The sequence below is a fragment of the Camelus bactrianus genome, chromosome 30 (genome assembly GCF_048773025.1).
Source record: "Camelus bactrianus isolate YW-2024 breed Bactrian camel chromosome 30, ASM4877302v1, whole genome shotgun sequence".
Taxonomy (NCBI): domain Eukaryota; kingdom Metazoa; phylum Chordata; class Mammalia; order Artiodactyla; family Camelidae; genus Camelus; species Camelus bactrianus.
Window position 1 is genome coordinate 29650884 of NC_133568.1, and position 14044 is coordinate 29664927.

At 44.3% G+C, this 14044-nt stretch overlaps 1 protein-coding gene across 13 annotated transcripts in view; it reads left to right on the plus strand.

The window, feature by feature from the left end:
- ATP9B (ATPase phospholipid transporting 9B (putative)) overlaps positions 1-14044 on the plus strand; it is a 155595-nt gene that overhangs the window by 87907 nt on the left and 53644 nt on the right. For all 13 annotated transcript variants that reach the window (XM_074355305.1, XM_074355303.1, XM_074355306.1 and 10 more), the window contains one exon: positions 6759-6919. In XM_074355305.1, coding sequence (XP_074211406.1) covers positions 6759-6919 — 161 coding nt within the window. The remainder of the gene's footprint in view (positions 1-6758; positions 6920-14044) is intronic.

Genomic DNA, 14044 nt, shown 5'->3' on the forward strand with positions numbered 1-14044 from the left:
CTGTGTTTTCAGATTGTAAGAATTAGAGAGTAGGTTAAGGCTATTTGTAAAATATCTGTTGAAATAAATATAAAATTACCAAAATCAACTGCTTATTCAATTAGGTTAAATTGAAATCAAACGCCTGACCTCAAGTTTCGCTTGTGTGACTGGTGTTGAATGTTGAGGTTTCTGGCGTCAGTGGATAGCTTTGGTTATTGAAGTAATTATTTTGAATTGGTGGGTGGTCTTGGCAAAACAGTTTAAAATTGATAGCTTCCTACATCGTTAAGGCAAAAATAAGGTAAAAATCCGCAAGATCTCAAAACCATGAACGTAAGCTGTTGTTACAGTTTTATTGACTTGGTTTGTGGGTCTGAATCTTTTTTTAAAAGGTGTCAGCCCTGTGCCACTGTGCTGACTGGACGCTGTGTCTGTACGCAGGGTTCCCTGTATGACAGGAGATACTTAGGAAATTTCCACCCATGTGTAATTCGGCATATTAAAAGTCTATGAATTCTGTCTTGGATTCTTCATGACAACAGAGATATTTAGGGTGACTTTTTTTGTTAAGAAAACTAAGATAACGTATATTAAATATACTGAATTCGCTGAATTTAAGACTGAAGTTCTGTTCTCACCAAAAGCAGGCTTCTGGCCTTCAGGGGAAAAAAAAGCATCAAACTTGAGTGCCCTCTGCTGGCGAAGCCAGGGAGTGCAGCCCTTCCTCTCCATTCTCTCCCCTAGTCGGGGCGTGTCATGAATGAGCAGGGACAGCCTTGGGGGGAAGGGGACAGTTGGCCACGCTCAAGCTGTGTTCCCTGTGGTTCGGGGTGGCCGTGGTCCGTCCGGCTGAGTCTGCTCACAGCCCTGGTTTTCAGTAAACTGCACGGACTATTGTAAAATAAAACCAGGGGTACTGCACACTAGAAAAAGTATGGGTTTTTTTAAAAATATTCAGTGCTGAATTTTAATGTAGTCTGTGTACAAAGAGTGCAAATTAAATTTCCAAATAGTTTCCAGACTTTTTCGCATATTTATGCCTACATATTTTTGTCTTAAATATGGCTTTGAGGTGTCACAAGTTGAGACTATTTGAAATAATTTACAGTAATTACTAAAACCCCAAAATTTAACTTACCATTTATTTTTGAGTCACTATATTGCTTGAACTTGGTGGCTTTTGATACTGTGGTTATCCTTTAATAAAGGTTCTGCTGTGACCAGCTGTCAGACGAACTGGCTGGACCAGGTGGCCAGGCGTGAGTGTGAACGTAAGCTGGCATGCGCAGAAACAGACCTGACATGCGTGTGTCTGTGCGCATGTCCATAGAGAGCGTGCTGTGTTCTTGCGTTTTTGACAGTTATTAGAAGTGCTCTGTGAGTGGACGTGTGTCACAGCAAATGCCAGAGCCAGTGCTGACGTTTCTCTGACGATCTGGAGGGTCACAGGTGCAGGAGGTAGCCTCGCTCGGCATGCACGAAGCCCCTTCAAGCTTAGCAGATAATAGTACTTGCTAAGCAGGTTTTAGGGATAACTTCACCCCACCAGCGTGTTTACTGTGGTCTTGCTGACGGGGTGACCACACAGCCTGTGTCGTCCTGGACTTGGGGCCGATTGGCACCAAGCTTGTGTGACTCGGGGGGCTCACATCGGGTCCCTCATCTCCAGGCTTCTCACGTCAGTGTGGGCAGTGGTTTCGCTTCCTTGCTAAGTACCTGAGCTTTGCACGAAGGCTTTTTTGTTTATATAAAAAATATAGCAACCCCATTTTCTTTTTAAATGTTAAATATTCAAGGAAAAAAATGTCTTCTGTAATAACTCTGGTAAGCAAGGAAAAAATCTTAAATGCTGAATATAAAATAGGCAAAATTTGTCGATAAAAATGTAGAATATGAAATATTCTTTTAGAGTAGACTGTTGCAGGGTTCTTGTGTAAATATAGATTCTGACTTTTAAAAATTAAAGTGATATATTGCAACATTGAGGATTATCTTGCTGACACTTACTTAGGGAGCTTTTGAAGCACAGATTGTTGAGCCAACAGACTGGGTCGGTTGGAAGAAATGCTGCTTATTTCACAGCTCACGGGGCCGCAAACGACAATGGCTCAGACATGTCCGGAGCGGGCGGCGCCTGCGCGCGGGCAGGCAGGACGAGGCGTCCCCGCGCAGAAAGAGCCAAGTGGATAACCTGGAGAAGAAGGAAAAGGAGCTTAGAGTAGCTCTTTTTTAAAAAAACGAAACCTTTTAATTTAAAAACTCCAAACTGGAAAAAGTTATTGCTGTCACGATTGAGCAGACTTAGTGTCTGTGTTTCAGTTACTTGAAATACAGAAGTACGAGTGAACGTCTGAAAATTATTCTTTTCTTATTTCTTAAGATTCTTCTACAAGTGGAAAATACAGGGCTGATTTGTTTCAAAGACACTTACAAGGAATATGCTTTTTGTAGGAGTTTCAGTTGTGGTGCAGCTGTGGCCCCGTGTCGGTTCTGCAGTTGCAGTGCGCACTCGGGGTGAGGGGGCCGGGGGGCTGGTCCCAGAGCCGCGCAGCTGCCAAAGGAGGAGCAGCGCTGACAGTAAGGTTCTCACTTCCCCCGAGTGGGCCTTCCCGCGTGACGCCGCACTTCTGCCCGTGTGGAGCCATGTTGAGTGAATCTGCGGTTAGATGGGAGGCTTTTCTGTTTTTCAAATTGAGATGTATTTACAGGGAAAATACAGGACAAATTTAAATGATACTTAGCTTTCTGCAAGAGTTTAAATTGGCTTTTTGACAGGTTTCATCTTATTTTGCTGTTCTAAAATACCTTCGTGTAGCAAATAAGTGAATATGAGTTTGAGAAGAAAGGCTAAAGCACTTCAGTGTTCACGTGACTGAAGCCAGGGGTAACAGCACGTGCTGAGCAGTTGGGGATGCTTATTTCTGCCTTTTGTTTTCTCGGTTACCAAGTCTTTCTAACATGAGACTTTTATGTTGATTTCTCAGGGACTGAGGCGCAGGATGGGAGGTGGACTGAGGTGGGCTGGACCGTGCTCCGTTACTGCGATAAGGTGGAGTCTCACTCATTCACAGGTTCCTTAAAAAAAAAAAAAAAAAAAAAAAACCCGACTGATCTTTTTCTTGATTAAGCAGGAGAATACCGTATTTATCCTTCATTGTTGGTATCAACCATTATTTTACTGAGAACCATTAGCTGTTTAAAACCTGGTACATAAATTAAAAAGGCGCTAAGTGGGTTTGTGATGGTGCCATTAGTAGCGTTTTAGATTATCCGGGCAATTACTGTGCTCATTACCCAGGAGCAGCCCCTTTGCAGAGCCATTGTGGTGTCTTAGACGTTATGCACAGATTTCCCCTTGGAGATTAAAATTTCCAGTAGCGTATTTAATTTTGTTATCACAGTTGTTTCAAATAAAGCAAATATTATGACAAGTAGAAGAAAATTTGCTTTACTAGTACAGGAAATTACAATAAATGTTGAAAACTACTTGCTAGTGTGCTTAATTTACCTTTTCTTATACAGTCATAATTACTTCAAGTGATTAATAATATATTTTGAGGGTGAAACGCTTTTGAAGTCACAGTAAAAGGCATCTGGCCCATTCAGGTGTTTTAAGAAATGTTTTAAAGAAGCAAGAGATTCACATCAAAACTCAAGTTACTGCCTTCTTTATAGAATCTGTAACTTTATAAGTTAACCTGTTTTATGTTAAATAGTTTTTAAGAGTTCAGATTGCATTTTAGACAAGTTGAAGAAACTTTTAAGGGTGTTCTGGAGAGATGGGTACAAATAGTAATTGAAAGTGGACTTTAAAAAATAGTTGAAATGTCTCTTTTCTTCTCACTGCGTTTTGTTAGAATCGACCAGAAAAAAAAAAAAATTAGGCTCATAGTATGTGCTCTAGCATGGTAGCAGTTATGTTCCAGGAAGAACGGTCGAAGTTTAGAAAAGGCTCCTGAAAGAAAGCAGGGGACGGCTCTTCACTGAGAAGCTGTGTTTTCTCTGCTAAAGTTTTTATTGCGTCCTTCCGATTAGAGGGACTTGGAGAAGACAGCGTTCGGGCGTGTTCATCATCAGGCGGTTGACCGCGTGTCCTTGTCAACTGGAAACTGGAAAGGTGTTAACACTTTGAATTCGCTGCGGATCAGTGTGCAGTGGGCTGCTTTCAGTGTTTCCATCCTATGCGTGGCCTGTTTTCAAAGGAAACTTTGTACTCGTTCCTGACTGTTTTTGTCCCCGCTTTTACAGCCCTTCGCTGCTGATGCCAGGGAAAGCGTGAGGAAGTGGTTGTGCGTTTTTGCCAGACGGTGATTCTTTATTTTGCTACAAAAAAGGACCAACTCTGGAAGGCCAGATTAAATCATCCCTTTCACTTTTTAATGGGATTTGGATGAATAGAGTAAAATATGCACTTTGCATTCGTTGATAGCATCTTTACGTTGAGGTAATTGAGTCCTTTTTCCCTGACTGAATGAGTAATGACTTCATCCGACCCTCAGCGAGGCCGGAATCCTAGACTGCCTTTGTCACAGCAGAGGGATCTGGGCTTTGAAACATGCTCCACTTCCCTGGCTTAATTTTTCTTCATTTTAATCCAAAACCCTATTTTTCTCAATAATTCAAGCATAAACTATGTAGGAGTTGGAGGAGTGGAAATTGCGAGGGAATTGTCCCCCTCGTGCTGGTTTGTAAATGGAGTTGATAGATCAGGCGCCGTGGGCCCGGCTGCTGGCTGCGCGGCCGAAGCTTCCAGAGCTGTGGCTTCCAGGCCCCCTTGTGCCACTGACCAGGACCGGGACTGGATAGGATCGGCTCCACGCCACTGCCGGGCCGGCCCCGGACCCCATTTCGCACGCTGGGCTGCAGGGACCACGGGGCCACGTGCCCGCCCGGCCCAGGAGGGGCTCACCTGCGGCCACGGACACGGGGACAATCGTCCCCGATAGCGCATCGCCGGGACGTGCTCAGCCTCCGGGTCAGGAGGCCGAATAGCGAGTGATGCGGAGAGCGCGGTGCACAGGCCTGGGGCTTCCCTTCCCGGGGTTTGGGCCACCCGTGAGGGGGCAGGGCCTGGCGAGGGGGGCCTGTGGGGCGGGGCTGCAGAGCCGCCGCGCACGTGGTCCCCACGGGTCTTTGCAGCGGGGCCCAGTGGCCCCTGGCCTCCCACGCAGACCCTGCAGTGTCTGGCATGGAAGCACAATGCCTGCTCTCGACAGACTCGGGTCGTGTTGCTCTGGCCCATGTTGTCGGTCCCGTGGTTTCTGCGCCCTCATTGAAGGCCGTGAGGTGCCAGCCGACAGCAGCAGATTGTCAGCTGTGAGCAGTGGCTTCATCCACAGGCCCAGTTAGAGCAGATTTCTGTGTTATGGCGTATGTTACTGGTATAACATTCGTCTTATTTTTCCTACTAGGTTGTCTGTTTCTTGCATGTAAAAGCTCATAGCTTACTCATTTTTTATAACCTTCGAGTTTAGCAAAAAACATAGTAGACATTTAAACTTATTTCTTTAATGAATGAATTTTCTTCACAGCTGCACTTAATGGGTTTTCTGACAAAGTTTTGTGTTTTCTTTTTACCTACATATTCTAATGTTCTCATGAGAGTTTGTGGCAAATATGAATCAAAACCAGATGTAAACTAAATATGTGACATGTGGAAAAGGCTAGCTTTTTATTGGCCAAAGATAATGGTATTTCAAAAGGCACTACAAAATGAACTGTTATTAATGAGCTCAGTAGTTCTAAAAGTTTTAAATTTGGGAATTATAGTACTTATTTTATCAAAATTATTATTTTATCAAAATTTTGGTAATCCTGTTTTCTTTTTAAATTACTCTCAAAATTTGTACCAGATTCAGGAGAAACTCAGATGGCAGGTGGATAACCTGGTGGGGCTCGGTCTTCCGTTAGCGTCGCATATAGTGTGAACAGGCAGTTCTGTGAGCCGCGTGCTGGGCCCTGGCCTGGGGGGACCAGGAGTGACAGCGAGCCCCACCAGTGCCCAGGGCCCCCGGGAGCCGCCGTGTCTGGGCTCCTCCGGGCACCTCTGTTATTCGCAGTTGGCACGTGAGGAAAGTGAGGCTTGAAGAGTGTGAGAACATTCCCTAGGGCCCCGCAGTTAGTGAGGGGCAGCGAGTCAGAGCCAGATGTTCAGCAGCAGCAACAGGGAGAGGAGTAACAGCATCGTCCTCTCCGCCGCTCCTGTGCTGCCTGTCGTCAGTCACTGCTCAACTGCTCCCGCCGCTGCTTTTCTCCTTAATGAAGAGAAGTTCTCTTCAGAGAGGCTCCTGGCAGAGTGACGACAGACACACTGTCCTGTCCCGAGTAAAATCTTAAGTGGTGCCCTGACGTGGCCCGGGCGGAGGAAGATGCACGTGTGCTCAGAAGAGCCGTCCGGACCTCCAGGCCTTGTTGGCGTCTGCCCCCTCGCGTCCCCGTGTCCAGCGGGTGGTCGCAGCCTCTGCACGTAGGGGAAGGGCCTGCATTGTCTGTGGTCGGATACTCTGGACTCGTGTTTTCTCAGTGGACCCTTTCTGGAAACACTCTGGGACCGTGACTTGTTTTCAGAAATCCTGCCTGAATCTCTAAGAGGCTTTTCAGGAGAAATTGTAAATACAAGGAGAAGTTTGTGGGAGAAAGTGGAAAGCTCACACATGTTTGTGTTTCGCGGTAATGAAGGCTCATGCAGAAGGCTGAAGAACGCCACCCTATCGTGTGTTCAGACGCGCGGCCTTAGGGACCCTGTGGTTTGTCCTAATTCCGTGCTTCTCTTTCAGGCTGGCCTGTTGGACCTTGAACTCAACCAGCTGACCAAAGCGCTGTTTTTGGCTTTAGTTGCCCTCTCGGTTGTCATGGTGACCTTACAAGGGTTCGTGGGCCCCTGGTACCGCAATCTTCTCCGGTTTCTCCTCCTCTTTTCCTACATCATTCCCATAAGGTAGGTCTGAGTTTTGGGTTTTACTGAATGTGATTTTATGGAAATGTGTTTTTCTCCATGTGGAAGAAATGGCTTCCTTGAAGCTTCAGGGAGCCTTCTTTAGCCTGTATTAGAAAACAGTATTTGAGGGGGCAAAATTATTTTTGTTAGACTAACCTGGAAATCGGATGCTTTTCCTCATAGAAATGTGTTGGTAATGCAATCGTCAGCAGGTGGGGCGGTGGGCAGTGACTGAGCAGGCGCGAGGCCTGTCTGAGCATCGGAAGCCGAGCTCCAGGCTGAGGACACAGCGACGGCGAGCCCGCGCGCGGCGAGGCTGCGCGTGGTGGGGTGGGGGCCGCTGCGGGTCCCATCGGTGGTCTGGGGTCTCCACTAGCAGCAACTCCAGGAGCAACAGTAGAGTCCTAACACTCGTCCCTCACCCGCTCTGTGAAACAGGTGCACCGGGGGCAGGACGTGCCCCCCAGACTGCGCGTCTCAGCGGGGTGGGTGTCCAGGCCCTGCACCCCCGACAGCCGAGGGCGCTGCACATGTCCCGGGGGCGGTGTGAGCCCCGCCCCCGCCCAGTGTCAGCCCCGCCCCCTGCCCTGTCGAGCTCAGCCGCCCGGGTCCCCCTGCACGTCTTAGCCCTTCCACTCCCTCTCTGCTGTCCTTCCGCAGCTGCCATTAGACGTCACCTACTCCCATCTCTCAAGCAAACACATCTTTTCTTGGGAATTCCCGATTTGTTTTCTTTGCTTTCTCGCTAATCTTGTTTTTCTCCACTTCTGTTGCTTTTATGAGTTCTCAAATGTGCGGTGACATTTCACGACCGCTTCTGTTGTGTGATGCTAAAGGCCTGGTAAGAGTGCTGTTCCTTCTTTTTTCTAGGGCTCTTCTGTCTTTAACTGATAGAATTCATTGAACAGTATTTACATTTTATTACAGCTCTTCAATGTATTATTTATGTGGACTGTCTTTATTTCTTTAGTAAACTGACAATGCAGAGAGACTTGACACTCTTTCCCCTTACCAAATTAACAGGAAATGTTAATTATGGTCATGAAAGTTAATGCATTATAAGCATTTTTAAGCTAAAATAATTATTGTTTTTCATATTTTGGTTATATTTATTTATAGAAAAATTAGATAATACCGAATAACAAGAGAAGGAAAAAGCATTATCTGTAATCTCAGTAACTTTTGATAAATTCTGAGAAGCCTTTCAGATGTGGGGATACATACACACTTAGAAGAATGAATGTGCATATTTATGTATACATAAATACACCAACATTCACACACATATCTTTTTTTTTTTTTAATTCTGTATATCCTTTTAAAAAGTCTGGTTACAGACTGAGGAAGGTACAGACTTTCTACCAAGGCTGACCTGTTCTAGTTTTTCCGTCAGCATTTTTGAATTTAACATGTTCAGTCAAGCTTGGAGAGACTAGTAGTCAGAGTTATGGCTGCACCCCTGTTTAGCTCCAGAATATCTCATGCCTGCTTCACAATGCTGCTTTTCCTCATTTTTCACAATCTGAGAATGCAATTATACAGATTTAGCAGAAGGTGAAAACCGTAAAATGTAAAAATTATAGAGGACACTTGACTTAGGGACTTATGGTTTACATCTGATTCAACCAAGTTTGCTTTCCTGTTGCAAGGTTTCCATTGAATTGTGACTAATGATACAGTTTAGTATTTACTAAATATGCTTCTGAATTTAATAAAGGATAGACTTTTAAATATTCTTTTGTTTTGCAAAGCAGTGCACAATTCTGAAAAGGAAGGTGCTTTTTCCACTACTGACCTAATACTCTTAAGAGGCTTGTCCAGTTAAGAAAGTAAAGCTGAAAGAAGTTCTCCACAGAATTAAAGATTTTGAGTCACTTGATATACTTTGCCTTTGAAGGAAAATGTTACAAGATTGAACTCTAAAACTAATGTATGTTCCTTACGTTACTTGTGTCACTCGTGGCAGAAAACAGACCATCAGAATTCTTGATGCTACACGTAAAGTCCTGTCAGCTCGGGGGCTAACAGCTGCTTGTCTCAGTTTCTACTTCTTTTGCTCGTATGCTTTAAAACGCTACATCACAGTCTGGTGGATAATCCCAAAAAAACTCTTGTCAGTGCAGGGGCAGGGAGATAGGAGGCAAATGTGGGCGACGGAAGCAAAATGGTGTCTGAAGAGGTGGTAACTGTGTTCCTTCCTAGAAACACGTGAGACCCTCTTGCTGCTACAGCGCTGTGTGTAAAGCACTGAAGTGAGGGCTTTGTGTGGCCTGGGAGGCAGGCAGCCACGGCAGTGAGTGCGGAGGAGGCGGGCCCGGGAGATGCCCCAAGTGCTCTGCTCAGAGCATCAGCACACAAAAAATGGAACATAGAAAATGTTAGATAAAACAGGTACAAAATTTGCTTCAGAATTTAGAAATTCACTTTCTGAAGTTTTATTGAAGGAAAGTTCTTAGGAGCTTTTTATCAAGTTGTTTACAGGTCAGGTACCCTTTCTGTAGCGTTTTACAGGCTAGCGCTAACCTACCAGACATTTTTAGTAAGGCCTCATTTTCCAGGTAGAACGCTCGGGGAGAGGAGTGTATGCAGCCTTACTTAGACCCAGGATTGACATTCAGGTACTGATGGTTTGGGAAATTGGCAGCTGGTCCAGTTTGCAAAACACGCTAGCATTAGAACATTCATTAGAACATTCGGCGTCTGGAAGCAGGCACGGGAGAGAAGCCCGAGGGTGTGCCTTCAGCCTTTTGCTGAAGAGATTAGATGTGTGACTTACGGAGCCATTCAGCCCTCTCTGCAGAAGCCAGGAGTAGATGGGGTTACCCGAGAGAGCTGTGTGGAGGAGCCTCCTGTCACTCACAGGAGACCCACAGAGTTTCTGAGAATGTGGTATTAGTAGCAACACTGCTGGCTTGGACTGGAAGGAGCAGAGACAGGACAAGACTAGAGGAGCCTGTCCGACTCGCAGACGTCTCCAGGCAGGAAGGGAGCTGACAGAGCTCTGGCTGCAGACATGTGCTGCTTCGCAGGAGAAAGGAAGAACAGCTCTGAGGCAGAGCTGGCCTGGGCCATGCAGAGGGTCGCAGAGGAGCCCCTCAGCTCTGGAGCCCTTGTGGAGTCTGTCCTGCTGGGTGGTCAGCCGCTGTTCGTGTCTGGATATGAGGTCGTTTCCAGTTGTGTTTTGCTGACAGCCTCGCGCTTAGGGACCCTCCTCTGCTCCAGGGCTGTGGAGCTGTCCTCCTGTGTTGACTTCTGAAAGGTAATCCATCTTATCTTTGACCACCGGCAGTGTTTTTGTTGCTGTTTGTTGTTTTTTCAATGGTGTGAAGTATTTTCACCAGTTTTTCACCAACCGGTTGTCTCAGCGCCCTTCACAGGAAGGACTTTCCCCAGCAGTCTGGGCCCCTGTCAAGTGCTGAGTGTTCACATGTGTGCAGGTCTGCTTGGGGTCCCCTGTTCCGTTCCCTTGGTCTGTTTGTCTGTTCCTGACCTAGTAGCAAACTGCCTTCATTCCCACGCCTTTATCGTAAGTCAGTATTTGATGAAAACAAGTCTTTCGTCCTTGTCTGTGTTAAGAGTGCCTCTGCTTTCCTCGGTCGTTTGCATCTAATGTTGAATCTCCCAAACCATGAATTGGGCACATCTCTTAATTTTTTTAGGTCTTCTCTATTATCTCAGAATTTTTAAAAAATTCCATGAAAATCTTGCACAACTTTCTTTAGAGCTATTCTTAGGTACTTGGTAGTTTTAAAATGCTGTTGTAAATACTGTTTTTTGAAAGAACTGTTTCCTACATATTTGTTGCTGCTATGGAGAAATAAAATGGATTTCTGTAAAACGATTGAATCCCATCAATTTTGGTAAGCCTTTATTGATTCTAATTATTGGTCTGGAATCTATTGGATTTTCTCTGTAGGTAATCATGTAATCAATAGATAATGACAGCTTTGTTCCTTTCAATTTTTTGCACCATTTATTTCTTCTCCTTGTCACTGTGGCAACGATTTCTGGTATAATGTTAAGGAGAAGCAATGATAATGGGCCGTCTTCCTTTGTTCCCCGAGTGAGAGGCAGACTCACCATTTCACCCACAAGGGTGCTGTGCTTTTTACGGAGCCCTTTACTGTAATAAACAGTGGGAGTTTTTTCTATTCCTGTTTTGCTAAAAGCTGTTTTTAAATCATGAATGTATTATTTAAAATATTTCTACCAAATCTATTGAGATGATTTTTTTATCTTTAAATTTTTTTTGATGTATTAATAGGAGAAATTATATTGATTGCCTTTCCTAATGCCATACCTACTTTGTAGTCTTTGGGGAGAAAAGCAGAACTCGATCGTGGTGCACTGGTCTTCCATGTGTTCCTAGGTTCCACTTGCTTGTATTTCTTGTGAAATTCTTGCACTGGTTTACGTGAGAGAGACCGACTTGTCACTTTGCTTCGCGGGTCTGTCTTCTGGTGTCCGGTATCAAGATCGTGCTAGTCTCATGAAATACATCAACAGGTCTTCTCTCTTCTCTAACATGTTTGATTTACAGTTTTAGTTATTTATTCCTTGGACATTTGCACATCAAGGAGGCCACGTCAGGCTGAACCTTTTGTTGTGGAAGGATGTTTGACAGTGGATTTCTTTACGAATTTAAATATATTTCTTAAATAGTTAGTTTAAATAGATAGAAAACTTGGTTTCAAAAACTGTACCTGGATATTCAGATTTATCCACTTAAACTTGCCACAATGTTTTCCTGTTCCCCCTTTTTCTATGTCGACTCTGTGGTCTTGCTCTTCTCATTCTAGGTGCCTTTTCTGCCCTCCCCTGTTCTTCTCCTGGTCGGTCCTCGCTGGCTCGGTGCTGTCTGTATTGACTCCGTGCGGGTGTTTTCCTGTTTTATTGATGTTGCTTTGTCTCTTTCCTCCTGCCTTCTGTGGTTTGCATTATCCTTTCTTCAGATACAGGCTTGACGCCCTAGTTCCCACCTTCTCCCCCTTTGTGAACATACGCAGTTGAGGCTGTAAGTGTCTCAGTAAGAACTACTTTGGCTGCTTCCTGAAAGTTTCCATATGTAGTATTTTTGTTCCTGACGACAGAATACTTTTTAATTTCCACTGTGGTTTCTGTTTTGACTCATGGTTATTGCAAGGTTATTTCTGAATTTACAAGCGTATTTGAGTTTTCTGATTAATGTCTTTGTTCCTGTTTGGCTTACTTGCATTGCTGTCAGAACACATACTTTTCCTTATTTCAGATCTGTGAGATTTGTTGAAACTAGTTACAGGGTCTGATATTTAGTTGATTTTTATAAACATTCGCTGTGTCCTTTAAAAAGAATGTGGAATCTGAGTTGTTGGTTAAAAAGAATGTTTCGTCTGCGCCCATTGGATCAAGACTGTTCATCCTGTTTTTTTCCCTATATCCCTGATTTTCCTTTCCTCTGCCTTTTCTAACAGTTACTGAGAGTCATGTTAAGAGCTCCCACTAGTATTGTGAATGGGTCTGTTTTTCCTTGGAATTCTGTTTCTGGTATTATGTGTTTTGTCGCTTTGGTATTGGTGACGTACAGAATCAAACTGTTACAGATTTCTGCTGAATTAGGCATTTTCTCATGATAAAGTGACTTTCTTTATTTCTGCTAACGCTTTTTGCATTAAATTCTACTTTGTTTTATGTTAATATGGTAATGCCAGCTGGCTGTAATTTGCTTGGCATGTCTTTTTCCATCTTTGTACTTTCAACGTCTCTGTGTATTTATATTTATATGTGTCTCTTTAAGTAGCATAAAGTTTAATTTTTATTGACTCATAATTTTTGACTATTTAGTGCATATGCGATTATTGTAGCACGGTTACATTTTTAGTTTAAATCTATCGTTTTGTGCTTTTAATAAGATTTAACTGTTGTATAGTTTTCTCCTTTCTTACTGTTTCATCTATTACTTTTAATGATTCTACTCTTTTCTCTAGTAGTTTGTAAGCTTCACAAGCAGTTTCTGTTCTTTTTATGGTTATGTTAACAGCATTTTTAATTTCTCAGAGTCTAAACTTAATCATTTCCTTTGCTTGTCACCTGAGGATTGTTTAACTCGATTCAGCCCTTCTGGCCTAATGCCATTTTGTCACTGACTCTAGTTATTCTTCAACCCTAAGGTTTACTGTTTTACACATTTCCTCTTTTTGTTTAAATTGAAGTAGAGTCAGCTTACCACGTTGTGTCAGTTTCTGGCACACAGCACGGTGCTCCGGTCATACGTGAACACACATACATTCGTTTTCACGTTCTTTTTCACCGTGACTACAAGATACTGAGTAGAGATCCCTGTGCTGTACGGTATGGACTTTTTATCTGTTAGGTTTCCTGTTTATTTTGGTTCACCCGTATTTTCCTTCTTCTTCTTGCCTTTCAGGCCTTCCATGTAGGATAATTTTCCTTCTGTCAGGTTTATTTTTCGCTGTTGGTCAGTGCTGGTCTTTGTTGGGAACGCTCTCGGTTTTTGTTTGGCTTTGCTTCTTGAGAAGTAGTCTCGCCACGTGCGGGTTCTCAGCTGTCACGCTCATTTCAGTCTCATGGCTTCCGTGTTCAGTAATCGCCATCCCCTCCCCTCCTCCCCTCCCTCCCTCCCCCCTCCTCCCCTCCCCTCCTCCCCTCCCCTTCCTCCTCCCCTCCTCCCCCTCCTCCCTTACTCTGCACTGTTGTGCTCTGCTCTCTGCTGTCGCGTCTGGACGGCGTTATTCGTGAACCTGTAGGGAGGTTTCTTTCGTTCATCCTAGGAAGCTCCCAGTGTGTCTCCTCCGATGCTGCCTTTGCCCTGTTCTGTTGCCTCTCTGCCAAGGCTCGTCGGATCCTCGTGTGCCCTTTGTTTCTCTTGTTCCTATGTTGGTTTTTTTCACCTTTTTGTCTCTGTGCTTCATTCTGATCATTCCTAGTGACCTGCCTTCCAAGTCACTAATTTCACCTTCTGCTGTGTCTGATTAGCCACCAAACTAGTCAAATGCTTAATTTTGGTTACTGGTATTTTTTAGTTCCAGAAATTTTATTTGATTCTCTGTCACATTTGTGGTTTCATTTTTATGTTTGCCTAGTCCATGCAGATACTTCTCTGACTTTTCTTGTGTATCCAGCTGTTCA